At 40.1% G+C, this 15,135-nt stretch overlaps 2 protein-coding genes across 4 annotated transcripts; both read right to left on the bottom strand.

The window, feature by feature from the left end:
• Window positions 1–107: 107 nt before the first annotated feature.
• Window positions 108–3,242, bottom strand: LOC103987803 (delta(7)-sterol-C5(6)-desaturase). The gene is made up of 3 exons (XM_009406223.3): window positions 2,875–3,242; window positions 1,538–1,843; window positions 108–608 (listed from the first exon to the last, which is right to left on the bottom strand). The coding sequence occupies exons 1-3, from the start codon at window positions 3,107–3,109 to the stop codon at window positions 316–318; spliced, it is 834 nt and encodes a 277-aa protein (XP_009404498.2). The 5' UTR covers window positions 3,110–3,242; the 3' UTR covers window positions 108–315.
• Window positions 3,243–9,143: 5,901 nt separating this feature from the next.
• Window positions 9,144–10,806, bottom strand: LOC103987813 (uncharacterized). Of its 3 annotated transcripts, none has more exons than XR_671925.3 (3): window positions 9,990–10,806; window positions 9,612–9,782; window positions 9,144–9,447 (listed from the first exon to the last, which is right to left on the bottom strand). XR_671925.3 is itself a non-coding variant. In XM_009406235.3 (2 exons), the coding sequence occupies exons 1-2, from the start codon at window positions 10,650–10,652 to the stop codon at window positions 9,720–9,722; spliced, it is 726 nt and encodes a 241-aa protein (XP_009404510.1). In that variant the 5' UTR covers window positions 10,653–10,806; the 3' UTR covers window positions 9,468–9,719. The 3 variants fall into 3 exon arrangements, 1 of the variants encoding a protein (XP_009404510.1); XR_010481544.1 differs by having other exon boundaries at window positions 9,144–9,437; XM_009406235.3 differs by lacking the exon at window positions 9,144–9,447 and having other exon boundaries at window positions 9,468–9,782.
• Between the last annotated feature and the right edge of the window lie 4,329 nt (window positions 10,807–15,135).

The raw sequence follows: 15,135 nt of genomic DNA, 5'->3' as shown, positions 1-15,135 counted from the left end.
GTGAATGGCGATGATCGAAGTGCTACTCTAATAGTGCAGCATAACATGGACTGAAGGCAACATTTTGCAGTGAGAACTTATCACAGCATTTGGATGGTGGAAAGACATGACAAACACAAATTGATTCATGTCTTAGTTCATGCTCACCACAGTTTTTACCCATCCACTCATTCACTGTTTACCAATCCAAGATGAACATGCCATAGAAGATTAGAAACTAGTCCTGATTATTAGACAAGGCCATCTACAACTCAATATAGGGTTTTAAGTTTGTAGAATTAGCAGGTGGTAACTTTGGAGCAAAACAAGACTGGATCACTCGGTCTTCTTGGGGTCCTCCTCAGGATCGCGAAGGGTTCCGAACATCCAGTCCATCCATATCGTGTAATGCCCGTAGTTGTGACGATACGTCGTGTGATGGATGGTGTGGTAACCGGCACCCATGACAGGCCAAACCTTACCGTGAATGCAGTCATGGATGTTTGCAGTCCATAAAGCTTCGATGAACAGTAGTAGTATGTGACTCATGAAATGAGTTGGCACGATGAAGAGAGAGATCACATGTGGCACGGCCTGCAGTATCCCATCCAATGGATTGAATGCCAGTCCTGAAGAGAAAGAGAGATACAAAGTGTCAGTTTTCTAGCCTTTCAATATCAGACCAAGAAAGCTGCTGTGTCTACCAATTTCTTTGCTTTAGACAGGCTATCGCAAAACAGTGTTGCCTCTCAAATATTCTGTCTTACCCAGGTTAGATTGATTTACCATACATATATCATACACATACGGCAGAACCACAAATTCATAAACGAACAGTGTTGACTGTTCTTTAAAGGATCATCAAGGAAACCTTTGATCATTTAAGTGGTAGGGCTCAACTGTTCACCTTACAATTCTATGATCACTCTAAACTGTGTCATCGGCATAGCAGGTTGACCATTCTCAATGTTTTCCTGAACTGTTCATTCCACAACCTCTAAGGAATATGCTGCATATATGTTTTGACCAAGAAAGTGGAATTAATTACACGATAAACTTATCATGCAACAACAAATAATATCCCAACTTTAGGATTGGCCATGTAATTGGGAGAAAGAAGAACTTCCCCGACCATGTGCAGAAGGGTCATGCAGAAGGATGATAAGGTCATTTCCTTGCGAAGGTTGAAATCTAGTTTCGACAGTACTCGTATACACAGAAATATGTCTTTAGAGTAGAATATTATAAGAGGATTATTTTGGCACAACTAGTAGAAGTAGTTACAAATCCTATATTTGCAATTGCAATTTCTTAACAACATAAATAAGATTCCTGTGCCGTGTTCTTATAATCTATAATGGTTTTATGTAAAACATGTGCAGATGCAACAGAAATCAGAAATACAAATCTACAACTAAAAGAAAACTACCAAACTTAGTTACAAATTTTACTTCTAAACAAACCTAATAATTTATGTTATAGAAAACAAAAGATGAATGCACATCGATAGTCAGAGGACCGATCAAGACTTTATAATCAACAAGTACTGTGAACTTACCAGCAAATGGAGAAAGAGTGTTTTGCTTGTTGTAGATGTGATGTGTTACATGAAGGTACTTGTATAATGGCTTTATATCATGCAGCTCTCTGTGCATCCAGTAAATTCCAAACTCGACAAGTACTAAATAGATGGCCATATAAGTAAGATAGATCGGCCAACCAACTTCACTTATGCTGAAAAAACATTTGGTCCATCCTTTCTCAATCATGTATTCTGAGAGCGTCGGAAGAGCACAGTACCATGGCATAGCCTTCATCGCAACATATATTTGCAAAAGCATGGCCCTCTTTGAGGGTATAGAATCTGCCAAAAAGAAACAGAAGACCCAAGAAGATGGTTATCATTGAGAAGAACATAAAGCCATAAACTACTAAGAAATATGAACCTCTAGTGCGTCCATGAAACCAGTTCTAGTCCATCTGATATACACTGATAAAGGAAACATCTTTTGTCATAAGAAAAGATTGTTCTGGGCTAAAATTGTTCTCTCAACGTTCCGTAATGGCAACCAAAGAAACATACTGCCGATCAAATTGTTCCAAAAGATAGATGAGCCATGCTACCGAAAAAGAAAAATTTAGCATCTAGTGCCAATCGTACTAAATGAGTTCTGGAAAAAAAAAAAAAGAAGATAAACTACAAAGATTATCCTATCCCAGAAGATTAACTTTAAATTATTTCCGTCCTTTCAATAGTCCATAATACTTAAGCTCAAATTAAAAATGTTATGGGGTGGCATAAATCTTCCTCACTCAAGAGACATCAAGGTCAAAATATGGCTCACTTCGATACCAATTATCAGACCTATTCACTTGATGAGATTGAACCACTAACCCAAATTGCTTAAGTCAAAATAACACTGGCAGACCCATCTATTCCTGCTATGAACAGCAGGATTTAACATGACAAGCAACCAAATCCATTGATTCTATGAACAGCAAGAGAATTCCCTCTCGAGAGTTCCTTATTTCCTCCTGATACAGAGGCTTGAGGCTAAGCCAATCAAAGAACTACAATGGTGGATTTCTCATAACAAAAAAATGCAGTTCTTTTGACAGCATTCGTTCTACCTTTTCTGCTCCTAAACCAAGCACAGCCATACTTTGCATCAAATCAGCATCTGCCACTTAGATGACAGAACAAGCATACCAAGAAACAGAGGGAAATGAGAAATTTATCAAAACGGACACTACACCTCAAATCAAGAATCAAATTTTTTAGCTTCTATCAAGCAAATGAGAGCACAAAATCACCATTGAATACAAAGCTTACTGTTTACAGTTTATCACAACAAATCGACTCCAAAAGAAAGCGAAGTAGAAGAAAGAGACGACCTTTTGGGACGTAAACGTTTCGCTTCCAGTGGTAGATGTAGAAGCACCAGAGAAAGCCGGAGGCCAAGTAGAGGATATTGCCACCGAGGTAGTTGCGAAGCCACGACTGCAGCGGCCTGGGAAGCCGCCTCCAGGCGGCGCCGCCACCCGGCAGGAGCGCATCGAGCACGATGCCGTTGTACCAGTCCGTCTCCTCCACGAACTGGTGGAGGTACTCCGCCCTCTCCACCTCCATCCTCCTCCTCCTCCTCCCGACCTCGCTATCAGCGAACGGAATCCGACCTCTTCAAGCGAAAAAGGACGAACCCTGCGTGTTCCGAGACCGGTGCGTCCGCTGGACCACCGCTTGGGGTTGTTGCTATGGTCATCCGAGTTCTCGCTGCGCTTAAAGTTTAGAGCTTCGGATCACATCACCGCCCGGTTGATCACCTCCCCTTCCACCCCTCTTGTAAAATCCCAATTATATATATATATATATATATATATCACTGCGTCTTATCCTTATATTTCATCTAATTTATTTTTAAGATTAATTGCGATAAAAAGTAGAGACAAAATACCAGCGAAGATTTGTTGTCTCCTGTGGCACGTGGGGCCATGAGATACGGCAGATCTCACACACACAATTATCTTGCAGCGCGACTCTCGAAGCAGTCGACGGTAAACAGCCTCAATTATATATGGTAGGGAGTAATGGCGTGGATCCTCGATCGGACTTGTGTCTCAGCACAACCACCGAACAGGAGAAACACACTTGTCATTCGTCCATCACATGGTCCCACACAAACAACCCGCCGTGGGGCAACGTGAGAGCGGCCGACTTCCGTGTGGCGGTAAAAGCCACGAGACGGGTAGTTTGAACGATAATCTAGGGATGACTGTTATCCACGCAGAGTGAATCGACCATGAGAAATGTAAGGGTGGACGTGGTCTCCTGCGGATCTCCACGATACACTTATGTTGGGCTTCGTATCGTCCCGCGGGATACTTCCGGGGTGACGCAGCGGTGCTCTTCCCGCGGACCCTGGCTACCTACCTCCGGCAAGCCGAGCCGGGAATCCTGCCACCTACCTCCGGCGAGGCGACACTACAGCGTGATGTCTCTTCCACTGACAAGCTCGTGCGCCTCGTGTCTCTCTCTCTCTCTCACACGCACACACACTTGCACATGGATCCTCCGAGGTGTCAGCTCTTTACGTTCTTTAGTTAATAATTTCTTTTATTAATTGCTTTTGTGTTTTGAATCACTTGCAGGACTTTGAGAGCAGAAAAACCACATTCTTTCTTGGTGGGATTATTAGCTCACAAATAAATCAAATCCCATCATCTTTTGGATAGAATGAAAAAGGTCAAACATAACCAATTACTTTCAAAGCTTCTTCTAACATTTCAATATGCTTTTCCATGTCATTAGATTGATGTTAGTACTGCAACTCCTGCTTATGCCATCATGAACCTACTATTACAGCTATCACTAAAAATATAATATGGATTAGGTTAATGATCTCAAAAATATGTTAGATTGGTGGACTGTTGCTCAAAGAGTTAAAGAAAATTAATTTCAATTGAGAAATAGATCATGAACTCTGGAAATACTATATGAAAAAACTCTGAAAGGAATAGAACTTCTAGTATGATCACTTGTGGTCCGCAGGTAGATTGATGAAAGGTGGAAGAAGACAGCATACAGTTTGAGATCATTCTCATTCTAATTATAACTCATCTGAAGAAGTAGACTCCAAGAGTCAAATAAATGTCAAGTGAGATAGCAAAACATCACATCTGTAATGGCACCATGACAACCTTCATAGCAACAAAGATGCGCAGTTCTAGTTTCGAAAGTTCATCCAAGTTCAAAGCCCTATGCTCATAGCTTTATAGATTTCAAATACGGAAACCTCAATGTGATTACAAGAAAGCAACATGTTTTGTTTTGTTCATACACTGTAAACTCATTGACCTTGAATTCAGGTAACAAATTATATATATATATATATATATATATATATATATATATATATATATATATATATATTATCCGAATCTGCCTAGTGAAAAAACAGGATCAATGACACGACGAACGGTCACGGATTTAGCTGGAATTGCCTAAATCGTGAGGCACCTTTGCGGTCAACACGTGAACTTAGCTTGAGTTGCCTAAGTCACGAAGCACCCTTGCGATAAGCGTCTGCAAAAGTCAACCAATTTGCAACCTCACTCAGGTCCCGAAGGACCTGTAAAAAAGAAAATTGATTAGTTCGAAGAACGAGCGACGGACAAGTCCTGACGTCTCATGAAAGGGGAAGCTTTACAAGCAATTCAGTGTACAAGAGAGAAAATAGAGAAATGAGGAAAACAATGACTTTAGAGGGTTGAATGAATAGCCGAAAGTCCACAAACAACTGCTCAGCGGGTGCCAGACGTGAAGACAAGTTCCCATCAAGAAAATATGCGAACTTGTGAAGATTGTTCAATGCCCAACACTATACCGAAGCCCCATTGCCCATGGTGCCACCCAGGTGGTTCCAGGGTACTGAGATAGCTGACATTTCGTGTATAGTAGCGGACTGCAGAAAACAATTTGTGGCATGCAAAAACGGATCCATTTTGCATTGTTTTGCTCGGTTCGGTGAGCGATCGCATTGTAGCACTAAAACTTATTCGAACTTACATTTTTATAAGCAAAAGAATATAAAACCAAGCTAAAATATACTGCCACGGTTCGGTGAGCGATCGCATTGTAGCACTAAAACTTATTCGAACTTACATTTTTATAAGCAAAAGAATATAAAACCAAGCTAAAATATACTGCCAAGCAACTGTAAATGTAAACAAAAGCGATAAATGATTCGTTAAACAAAGTTGTTGCAAGGGCGCGTTGACCGTTTGTGACATTCTCATAAGAAGAAGTAGACTCCAAGAGTCAAATAAATGTAAGTGAGATAGCAAAACATCACATTTGTAATGGCACCATGACAACCATCATAGCAACAAAGGTGCGCATAATGTGATTACAAGAAAGCAACATGTTTTGTTTTGTTTACACTGTAAACTCATTGACCTTGAATTCAGACAACAAATTATATATATATATATATATATATATATATATATATATATATATATATATATATCTCCGAATCTGCCTAGTGGAGAAACTGGATTAATGACCTCACGAACTATCACGAACTTAGCTGGAATTGCCTAAGTCGTGAGGCACCCTTGCGGTCAACACGCGAACTTAGCTTGAGTTGCCTAAGTTGCGAAACGCCCTTGCGATATGCATCTGCAAAAGTCAGCCAATTTGTAACCTCGCTCAGGTCCTTCGGTCCCGAAGGACTTGTAAAAGATAAAGTTGATTAGTTCGAAGAACGAGCGACGGACAAGTCCTGATAATTTTGGAGGACGATTTTCTAAAGATTATTTTCTTTTTCCCAGGTCCTTAGAGGAAACAAAGTTGGTGAGCCTTTCTGCGATAACAATTATCCCGATCACATCGGTGACATTCCTTCGATGCAGTTCTTGTTGCGCCCATGGCTTCAAACCATTGAGAAAGCTGAATAGCTTATCCTTCTCGGACATGTCTTATATGTCCAGCATTAGCACAGAAAATTACTTCACGTAATCATGGATGGAAGAACTTTGGCGGAGTTGTCTCAACTTTCTCCTTGCGACGAACTATGTATTCTCAAATAGAAACTGAGTTCTCAACTCTCGCTTTAAGTCCTTCCATCTGTCCACCCGACACTGACCTTATCGGATCTCCTCCCAACGGGTTCACCACTAAAGTTTTACATCCCCATTCAAATACATGGTTGTTATCGAAACTTTGGTTTCTTCAAAATCAAGCCTCGTAGCTTGAAAGTATTATTCCATGTCAAATAAGAAATTCTCGAGCTCTTTAGCATCTCGGGCACCTCTATAATAATGCGGCTCCAGTACCCTCAAGTTTTGTGACGGTGCAACGCGAGTGTTGCTTCCTCCCGCATTAAGTGCCCTAGTGAGCAAGGTCACCCTGGAAGTGAGTTCTACCACGACTTCGTGCAGATGTTGCACGGAGTCTTTGGTGTCATCCGACAGTCGATCGACTAGGGCCTCGACCTTGTCAATTCAATATCCAGCTTCTTCTTGCAAGCTCTTTATCCCAAGAAACCTTCGTTGGCCTTGGTAGAGTATCTCTAAGCTCACTTCAAGAAGATCCAAGCGGGTTTCTGTAGCTATGAGTCTCTCCTTATGGCTCTTCTTCCCGGTTGGCGCTCTAAATTATGCCTCCTCTGTTCGCGAAGAGTAACCAATTTCTTACTTGGGGCAAAGGTCTGGCTTGCCCCGCCTTGCTTGATTCGCCACGATGCTTTGCCATGGTGATATTACGAAGTTCCTTCGTTGCTTGCTCGAATTGCTTGTCCGCTCTAATGCCACAATGTAACGAACTTAGCTGGAATTGCCTAAGTCGTGAGACACCATTGTGGCCAAGACGCAAACTTAGCTTGAGTTGCCTGAGTCGTGAAGCACTCTTGCAATATGCATCCGCAAAAATCAATCAATTTGTCGTCTCACTTAGGTTACAAACAATTCAGCGAGCACCTTGTGTGCAAGAGAGAAAACAGAGAAAGGAGGAAAACAAAGACTTTAGAGGGTTGAACGAATAGCTGCAAGTCCATAAACAGCTGCTCACCGGGTGTCGGGTGATTAGACAAGTTCCTGTAAAGAAAATGTGCGAACTTGTGAAGATTGTTTAACGCCCGATACTATACCGAAGCCCTATCCCCCATGGTGCCACCCGGGTGGTTCCAAGGTGCTGAGATAACTGACATTTCGACATTTCGTGTGTAGTAGCGGACTGCAGAAAACAGCCCGTAGCACGTGAAAACAGAGCCATTTTGGACTATTTTGCTCGGTTCGATTAGCGGTCACACTATAGCACTGCAACTTGTTCGAACTTACATTTTTACAAGTAAAAGAATATAAAACTAAGTCAAAACATGCTGCCAAGCGACTCTACATGTAAACAAAAGTAACAAATGATTCATTGAACAAAGTTATTATGGGTGCACGATGACCGTTCATGATAGAACGTAACCACATGATCCAAAATGATCAAATTCAAGTTCATTCTGAATGCAACAGAAATTTTGTCAGGAAATAAGAGCAACTCAGAGAAATTTCACTATTTAATTTGGGATTAACGAGAAGCTCAATGCATTTGAAATTATTGAAAAATCAGAGAGCTACTTTACACGGAGAGATAAGAAACCACATATGAAACTTTTCCGTTTCAATTTCTGAAGGAATGCACAAATTATTCTTGACAGTTTCGAGAATATGTCACTTAAATTAGGGAACAAAATTTTTAAGGACTGCTACATTTACAAACTTGATACATGGCAGATACCAGCCTCAGGTTCATCGACACAAGATCCTGTTGGGATTTTTTTCTTGTTAAATGCTATTACAAACTCTGTAAGGTGAGTAATTTGAAGCAATGATAATGCATCCAGAAAGAGCTACAAACTATAATACTAACTAAAGGTAGATTTTATTCACAGGACAAAGGTTACTGATTCCACCAATGTCAAAGATTCAAGATCCTGCCATACCACAAAAACAACCTTCTGACTGCAAAATCCAACATTTTATTATTCTATTTTCAACAAACAAGAAATTTCAGGAACTCAGTCACCTCAGGATTCGTAATGTGGGCAACCTCTGACTTGAGCAGAATCAGAGCAGCCGAGATGTGTTCATCCGAGTGAAGCTATGGAAGAGATTAATGACAAGAAATGTAGTGGAAAGATTAACTGGAAAGCAAAGAGAGAAGAATTTTTTCTTCTTCTTCATTAGATTTTTAACTGTTGTTGTATCATAGGAAAATTTGGAGTTTGCTCTCTCGAAAGGAGTTTCTGTGATCATGTTAATTATATCATGAATAATTTTGCTGTCATTAATCTACTTGTGGAAACAAAAGAGGCGCTTAAATGGAAAGCACGAAGAACAGAGATGTCTTAACTGTTCTTAAACCTAACCAAACCCACGTCTTAACTATGATTAATTCGACCGAAAAGTCGGCCGTAAGATGTGGGGCCCAAAAGGCGGTGTTCTGCAAGACCCACCTAATGGGTTAAAACCCTGGGCCCTGTCTTGGGCCCAGCAGTATTGGGTTCTTCTCTCCCTCCAGAACTGGACGGCCGTGAAACGTTCCTACATCGACACGTGTTAAGTCTACTATGTTTATTGGTCGTTACTTGTGGGGCCCACCAAAAGCACCAATAGGAGCTCTACCAATCGTGTGTGGTATTATTCAGGCAAATACAGGAACCGCAGAGGAAGGGACGGGTGGCAACGTCCACGCGCTGACCATGCCATGGTCACCTCCGCGAAACCACCTACCGGGCAACCGCCGCTCCCCTTCATTAAACCCTCGTCTTCCTTCTTCTCGACTCACGAAACCTTCCTCGCTCCTCCACCTTACCCCCGTCCTTGCACGAGGAACAGTTGATTCTGATGTCTGCTACGCTTCTTGGCACGTAAAAGTGTCAGCAGCAGTGTAACCCGTCACACAAAAGCTGTGTCATCCTCCAGAAACAGGCACGCAATTAGATGAGCACGGAGCAATTATGAATGTTTCCTTCAATCATGTCATAACAACAACAGAGGACAAACAGAGCTAATTCTAACTGCAAAGAAACACCCAGTGATGTAATAACTCTACGAAAAGAACTGTAGAAGAGCTTTCTTACTGCTACGCTTTTGGGGAACCGATGGAGGTGGGAGACTTTGGAGATGAATCAATGGCGATGGCGGAAAGAAGAGGGGAAGGAGTCACACCGCAGGAGGTGAGGTTGCCTTTAATCGGGGACCTTGTATGTGTCGTGGGTGATCTCCGACAGCCATGAACCAGGGAACAGCAACTGGTACAGCATCAAATTTAACATCAAGTAAAATCCTTTTTTTTCTTAACCAAGAAAAAAATATTTCTTTTTCTCGAGAAAACCCGAGCACAGAGAGAGATGAGTTTTTCGGGCGAATGAAATCGGTTTTCGATTCGAAAAGTAGATAAATAATATCAAAGATAGAATGAAAAAGATGAAGCAAAAGAGGTAAGCAGAAGGACTCACATCGAGCTGCTTCTGGACGACGCGGTGACGCTTACGGGGCCGCCGGCGGGCCCTGTGGCCCGTCACCGAATAGATGTCCTCGTCGATCTCCTCCCTCGTGAGGGTGATCGAGAACTTGGGCCGCTCTTTCCGTTCCGTGCTCCCCGACCTCAGCCGCACCGGCCTCTTCTCCGCCGCCGTCTCAGGAGACGCGCTCGTTTGCGGCTCGAACCCCGAAGGAGCCCTAGAACCCCGGCGCCTAGTCCTCAGCTTCCAAGGTCGCGACGCAGGGGACGACGAAGGCTCGGGCTCCGCGTCGGCGTCCTCCTCCGCCTGCCGATCCGCTTCCGTCACGGTCTTCACAACCCTCGGCGACGGCGGAAGCGGCGGGACTACCAGCTTCATCCGGTCCGCCGCCTCCCGTACGTGAACCAAAAGCTTCTCTCTCACGTCCTCGATCCCCTCCTCGTCCTCGCCATCCACCTCGGACGGTCTCGCACCTCCCGAGCCGCCGCCGACGGCCTCGCCCTTGCCGTCCACGCTCATGCAGCGAAGGATCCGCTGTTTACCCCACGTCTTGAAGATCGGGAATGAAAACTTGTGGAGAAGGCTTCCCCGGCCCGCCGACAACGCGGCAGTGGCCGTCTCGGAGGGCATGGTCGCTGCCTCCGCTGAGAACGCCATGGATCCTCGCCCCCTCCCCAGTGGTGACCAGATCCGTCCCTCAAAATCGTACAAGGGAAAGACGACGACGCCTTCTCCACTGGGGAAACCGCTGAGGAGAAGAGGTGGGCGACGTTTTAGGTCGAAGGATGAAAGTGGAGGAAGAGAAGTGAGCGGTGTTAAGGCGATGGGGGTTATAAACGGAGTAAACAAATAATATTAACAGAAGCATCGTTCTGTTCCATGTGTTGAGCCAAACACGAATATGACAAATCATCCAATAACTTCCAGCCACAGGAGTAAGATGACGACGTGGACAAATTGAGTGGATGGACTGAGTGATGTGAGTAATACCTCACACACGGGACTAGTTGATGTTTCGGTTTAAGGGTATTGTTGTCATTCCATCATGTAGCTTTTCCTCTCCTCGTTTACAGTGGAGACACCGTGGCCCACGTCGCACGTCACGTGAGCACTCCTACGCTAGGCGATGGTCGAGGAGCGGGTATGCACGTGCATCAACTATTGTTGCGATAACGTACAATGGGGTATTTGGCATATCGAACTTTCTATTTATTAGACCAATCATAAGCTCAGATTTCGTTCCTTGTGATTGGGTCTCGGATCAGATCCATCCAGGAATCCCAATCCGAACCCATAACTTATGGTATTAAGATCCTATTAGATTGTCGGATCCGGGTCAAGTTAGCAGATGTACAGTGCCACACTTACGCCACACCTAACCGAGGACAGACAAGCGTAACCGCCGCGACACCACTCTCGGCTCGCTGCGAGGGGCCCACCTACAGGACCACCCACCTCCCCATTCATAAGGCAGATGGGTGGGTGAAGCAGCGATGGCCGCGCCGTGGCGCTGCTCTACTTGCCCGTCCAATCTCTTGGAGTCGATGACGACGATCTGCGGAAACCGATTCCGATCTGTCTCGAGACATCCGAACCGACAATGGAATGGGCAGAGACGCTGCCTCTCTATCGACCCTTCGTTCGCCGCACGCCGCACGCCGCACGCCGTTGACGGCACTCTCGATGTCTCATTCAAAAAGGTGGCGTGATGAGTCATCCGTCAGTCTTTTTTCCTTCTTTACTTAAGAAAGGATTTGATTTTGTTTATCGTTGAGATAGGATTCTGATCTTTTATATATATTAGAGGTATTAAAAAATTATTTATGAAAAATAAGTAAATATAATTTAATATAATATAAAATGAAAAAAAAAATCATCTAAAATAACATAAGTATGTTCTAGTAAGATTTACATTTTTTTTATGAACAAGATTAAAAAATTAGTATCAATAGTGTAAGAAGTGACCAAACCGAAAAAATAAAAAATATATATATTATTAGAAACTCCAATAATAATAATAATAATAATAATAATAATAATATCGTAAGTTTTGATTATTTGGTATCGATTATATAAATCTTTTATCGTTATTAAAATATATTAAAAAAATATAAGTACATATTATCTTCTATAAAGTTAATGATAAAAAAAGATTCATATGGATGACTATGATGCAACTTCTGAAGACTAAGGTGCTATGACTTCTGTTATTGTTAGAGATCAATAAAAATATTGACTTGGTGAGTCTAAGTTAACATGTAAATAGTATTCGTTGACATTATTTTAGAATGAAGATGGAACAAAAAATGTTAAAATTTTATTTTAGGGTAATTTTTTATCTTTATTTTATAAAATTTTATATAATCCCTTTTTCATTTATTCTAAGATTTTTTTTCTTAAAAAGATGACATTGCCTTTCGTTTTTACATTGTCAATTGTGTTATATATATATATATATATATATATATATATAGTCGAACATGATATAGACGAGGTTCAAAGTGAACTTTAGCTCAAGGCAAAATTTGACTCCTCCATAAGTGCCTACTATAACTTCGGCATATCAACTGATATAGCAAATTTTTATATCCACAAGTGATATAGCAAATTTTTATATCCACCTCACGCGACATATCCACCTCACGCGACATATCAACTGTCATAATAGACTTGGGGTGGTGTCCTTAAGCCGACGTGTCGTACTGAGCCAACTTAGTACCATGAGTCTGAGGCCAGCTAATCACTTGACACCATCCATCCGCACCCACTCTGCTTAAGACTGTACAAGGCAGTGCAATAATGTACCAGGCTACATAGGAGGCGGGAAGCAACGTCAAACGAGATTGAATTGAATAGACTAGACGATGCCTACACCCAACGTATGGGCTGACCACCTGCAGTGTCAGCAAGCATTAAACACCCATGTACGATGATGATTATGGATCATTAAAGCTGCCACGTACGATCATACGTATGAACATGTATGAAAGCCACCCACGGAACATCGTTGGGGGGCGGACCTCACACACACACTCCAACTCTCCCATCTCCAACTATTGTAAACTTAAGCATCGAATGGGTAGAGTCGAGAATCTCTCTTCCGATTTCAACCTGTGTGCAAGCACCCGACGAACAATTAAATGAGTGATCTTCAACCTACACCTAGGAGAATGAGGCCTATACCCCCCTCAATCAAACATCCGGTTAACACGCTTCAACTCAAAGGCCATGCTGGTGATTTTGCACACTCAGGACGGGCCAAGCTGGCACCCTGACCACGATATAAAAGTATAAAACAACAAAAACTTGTATCAAATACATAACAATGACGACAAAGCGAGGTAGAGGTGGCAAACGATCGTCAACAACAATGGTGTTGAGGCACTATTGGGTGATGTCAAGGTCATCAACGAGTAATAACAAGTCCTCGAGAAAGATGACATAGGAAAAGAGAAGAGGAGACGAGAGCGATTAAGCAAAGGCAACAATTGACAAAATAGAGGTTAGGGGCAATATTATTTTTTAGAAAACTAGATGCTATATAAAAATAAATGAAAAATAAGACGTTAATTGAGAATTTATAAAAATAAGGGTTTTTTCGAGAGAATTTTTCCTTAATTTTATTATATTCTCACTAATGAGTATTAGCTTTGATAAAGTTGATTTATTTTTTTTGGTTTTGAATTATCCATGATAAGTTATGTTTTAGGGCCTCATAACAAAATAATAAGATGGTAAGAAAAGAGAGTTCTTCAAAAAACACTATATATATAAAAGGATGCTTTTATGGGAAAAGCCATAGGTTTTAGGTTTTTCTCATGTCATATCCCCCATTTCTATATTTTCCAACAAGAGTCCCCTCCCTTTGTAAAAATTCCAAATAACAAAAAAACAGTTTCTCATCAAAATCCCATTTGAGTTATTTTGGTCTAGTATTGTAGTATTTTCAATGGAATTATATTATTTTTGGTTTATAATATTTTTGAATGGGGTCATAGTGTTTTTAGTTATTGAACCAAAAACATAATAACCCCATTGCAAAAAACTATAATTGGATAATGTCTCATTATTTTTATTATTGTTAATTAATAATAAATTATTATAAAATATTATAATTTTTTTTAAAAAAATAGATCTAAATATAAGACAAAGTGAAAAAATAGAATTTTTATCATGCTCTATTTTGAAATATGTTAATACCTTCATAATTTTCATCCTACATTAATAAAATTGTCATATTAATAATTTTATAATAATCTAAAACTATAGTAAAATTGATGTTTATAGTCAATAAAAAATCAACTAATTAAAATTAAATTAATATTTTTTATTATATTTATAATGTTTTGATTCAGTGAGGAAAATATTGTAGGTCCATTCAAAATCATTCCAAGTGAGAATATTTTTTTGTATTATTTTTGTTAATAAATAAAATAAATATTATAAGATTTTTTAAAAATTATGTGCTTAAGTTAAGGCTACATAAAAAAATAATTTGTTTTCATTTATTTTAAATATATTAGAATATTTTAATTTTCATCCTGATCACTTAAGAATTATAAAATAAAATAATTTTATAAAGTTGTATTAAATGTAATAAAATTAATAATTAATGTATGTAAAAGGTTGTATTAATTAACAATATTTAAGTGATCAGGATGTAAAAGGTTGTATGTAAAAGGTTGTATTAATTAATAATTAATGTATGTAAAAGGTTGTATTAATTAACTATAACTAATTTTATATAAAAATATTATAACCTTATTAAAAAATACAATAACAAGTTCGGATCAATACTGAACCAGTTTCATTTTCCGGTCTAACTATATTTTGATTGAAAAATCAAAATTAATGTTGTCAAATGTTATTTAGGTCATTTTAATTATTTTTTTTTTAAAAAAGAGCTTCTCTTTAAGTATTTTGAAAATGAGAAACGATATACAAAACATACTCAAAAGTTAAGATTTTATAAAAATTATCCTATATAATGTCTCTAATTTATTTATTTAAAATATAAATAAAAAATACAATTCGAATTCAAAGTCCTACGATAATTATTAAGATCTTTACCAATTAAATTAGTTAAAATATATTTAATTGTAAAAAATATAAGGTTACAAAATTTCTTAGAAACATGTAA

Source organism: Musa acuminata, chromosome BXJ2-1 (assembly GCF_036884655.1).
Source record: "Musa acuminata AAA Group cultivar baxijiao chromosome BXJ2-1, Cavendish_Baxijiao_AAA, whole genome shotgun sequence".
NCBI lineage: Eukaryota > Viridiplantae > Streptophyta > Magnoliopsida > Zingiberales > Musaceae > Musa > Musa acuminata.
The sequence above is the reverse complement of the archived record's forward strand: the minus strand, read 5'-3'. Positions and strand labels throughout refer to the sequence as shown.

Excerpts from the sequence above, each read along its gene's own strand:
- LOC103987803 (XM_009406223.3), bottom strand. The coding sequence starts at position 3,109 with ATGGAGGTGGAGAGGGCGGAGTACCTCCACCAGTTCGTGGAGGAGACG. Across the intron at positions 1,844-2,874 it reads AAACGTTTACGTCCCAAAAG|ATTCTATACCCTCAAAGAGG; the intron begins GTCGTCTCTTTC and ends TCTTTTTGGCAG. Across the intron at positions 609-1,537 it reads CACTCTTTCTCCATTTGCTG|GACTGGCATTCAATCCATTG; the intron begins GTAAGTTCACAG and ends CTTTCTCTTCAG.
- LOC103987813 (XM_009406235.3), bottom strand. The coding sequence starts at position 10,652 with ATGGCGTTCTCAGCGGAGGCAGCGACCATGCCCTCCGAGACGGCCACT. Across the intron at positions 9,783-9,989 it reads TCGTCCAGAAGCAGCTCGAT|TTGCTGTTCCCTGGTTCATG; the intron begins GTGAGTCCTTCT and ends ATGCTGTACCAG.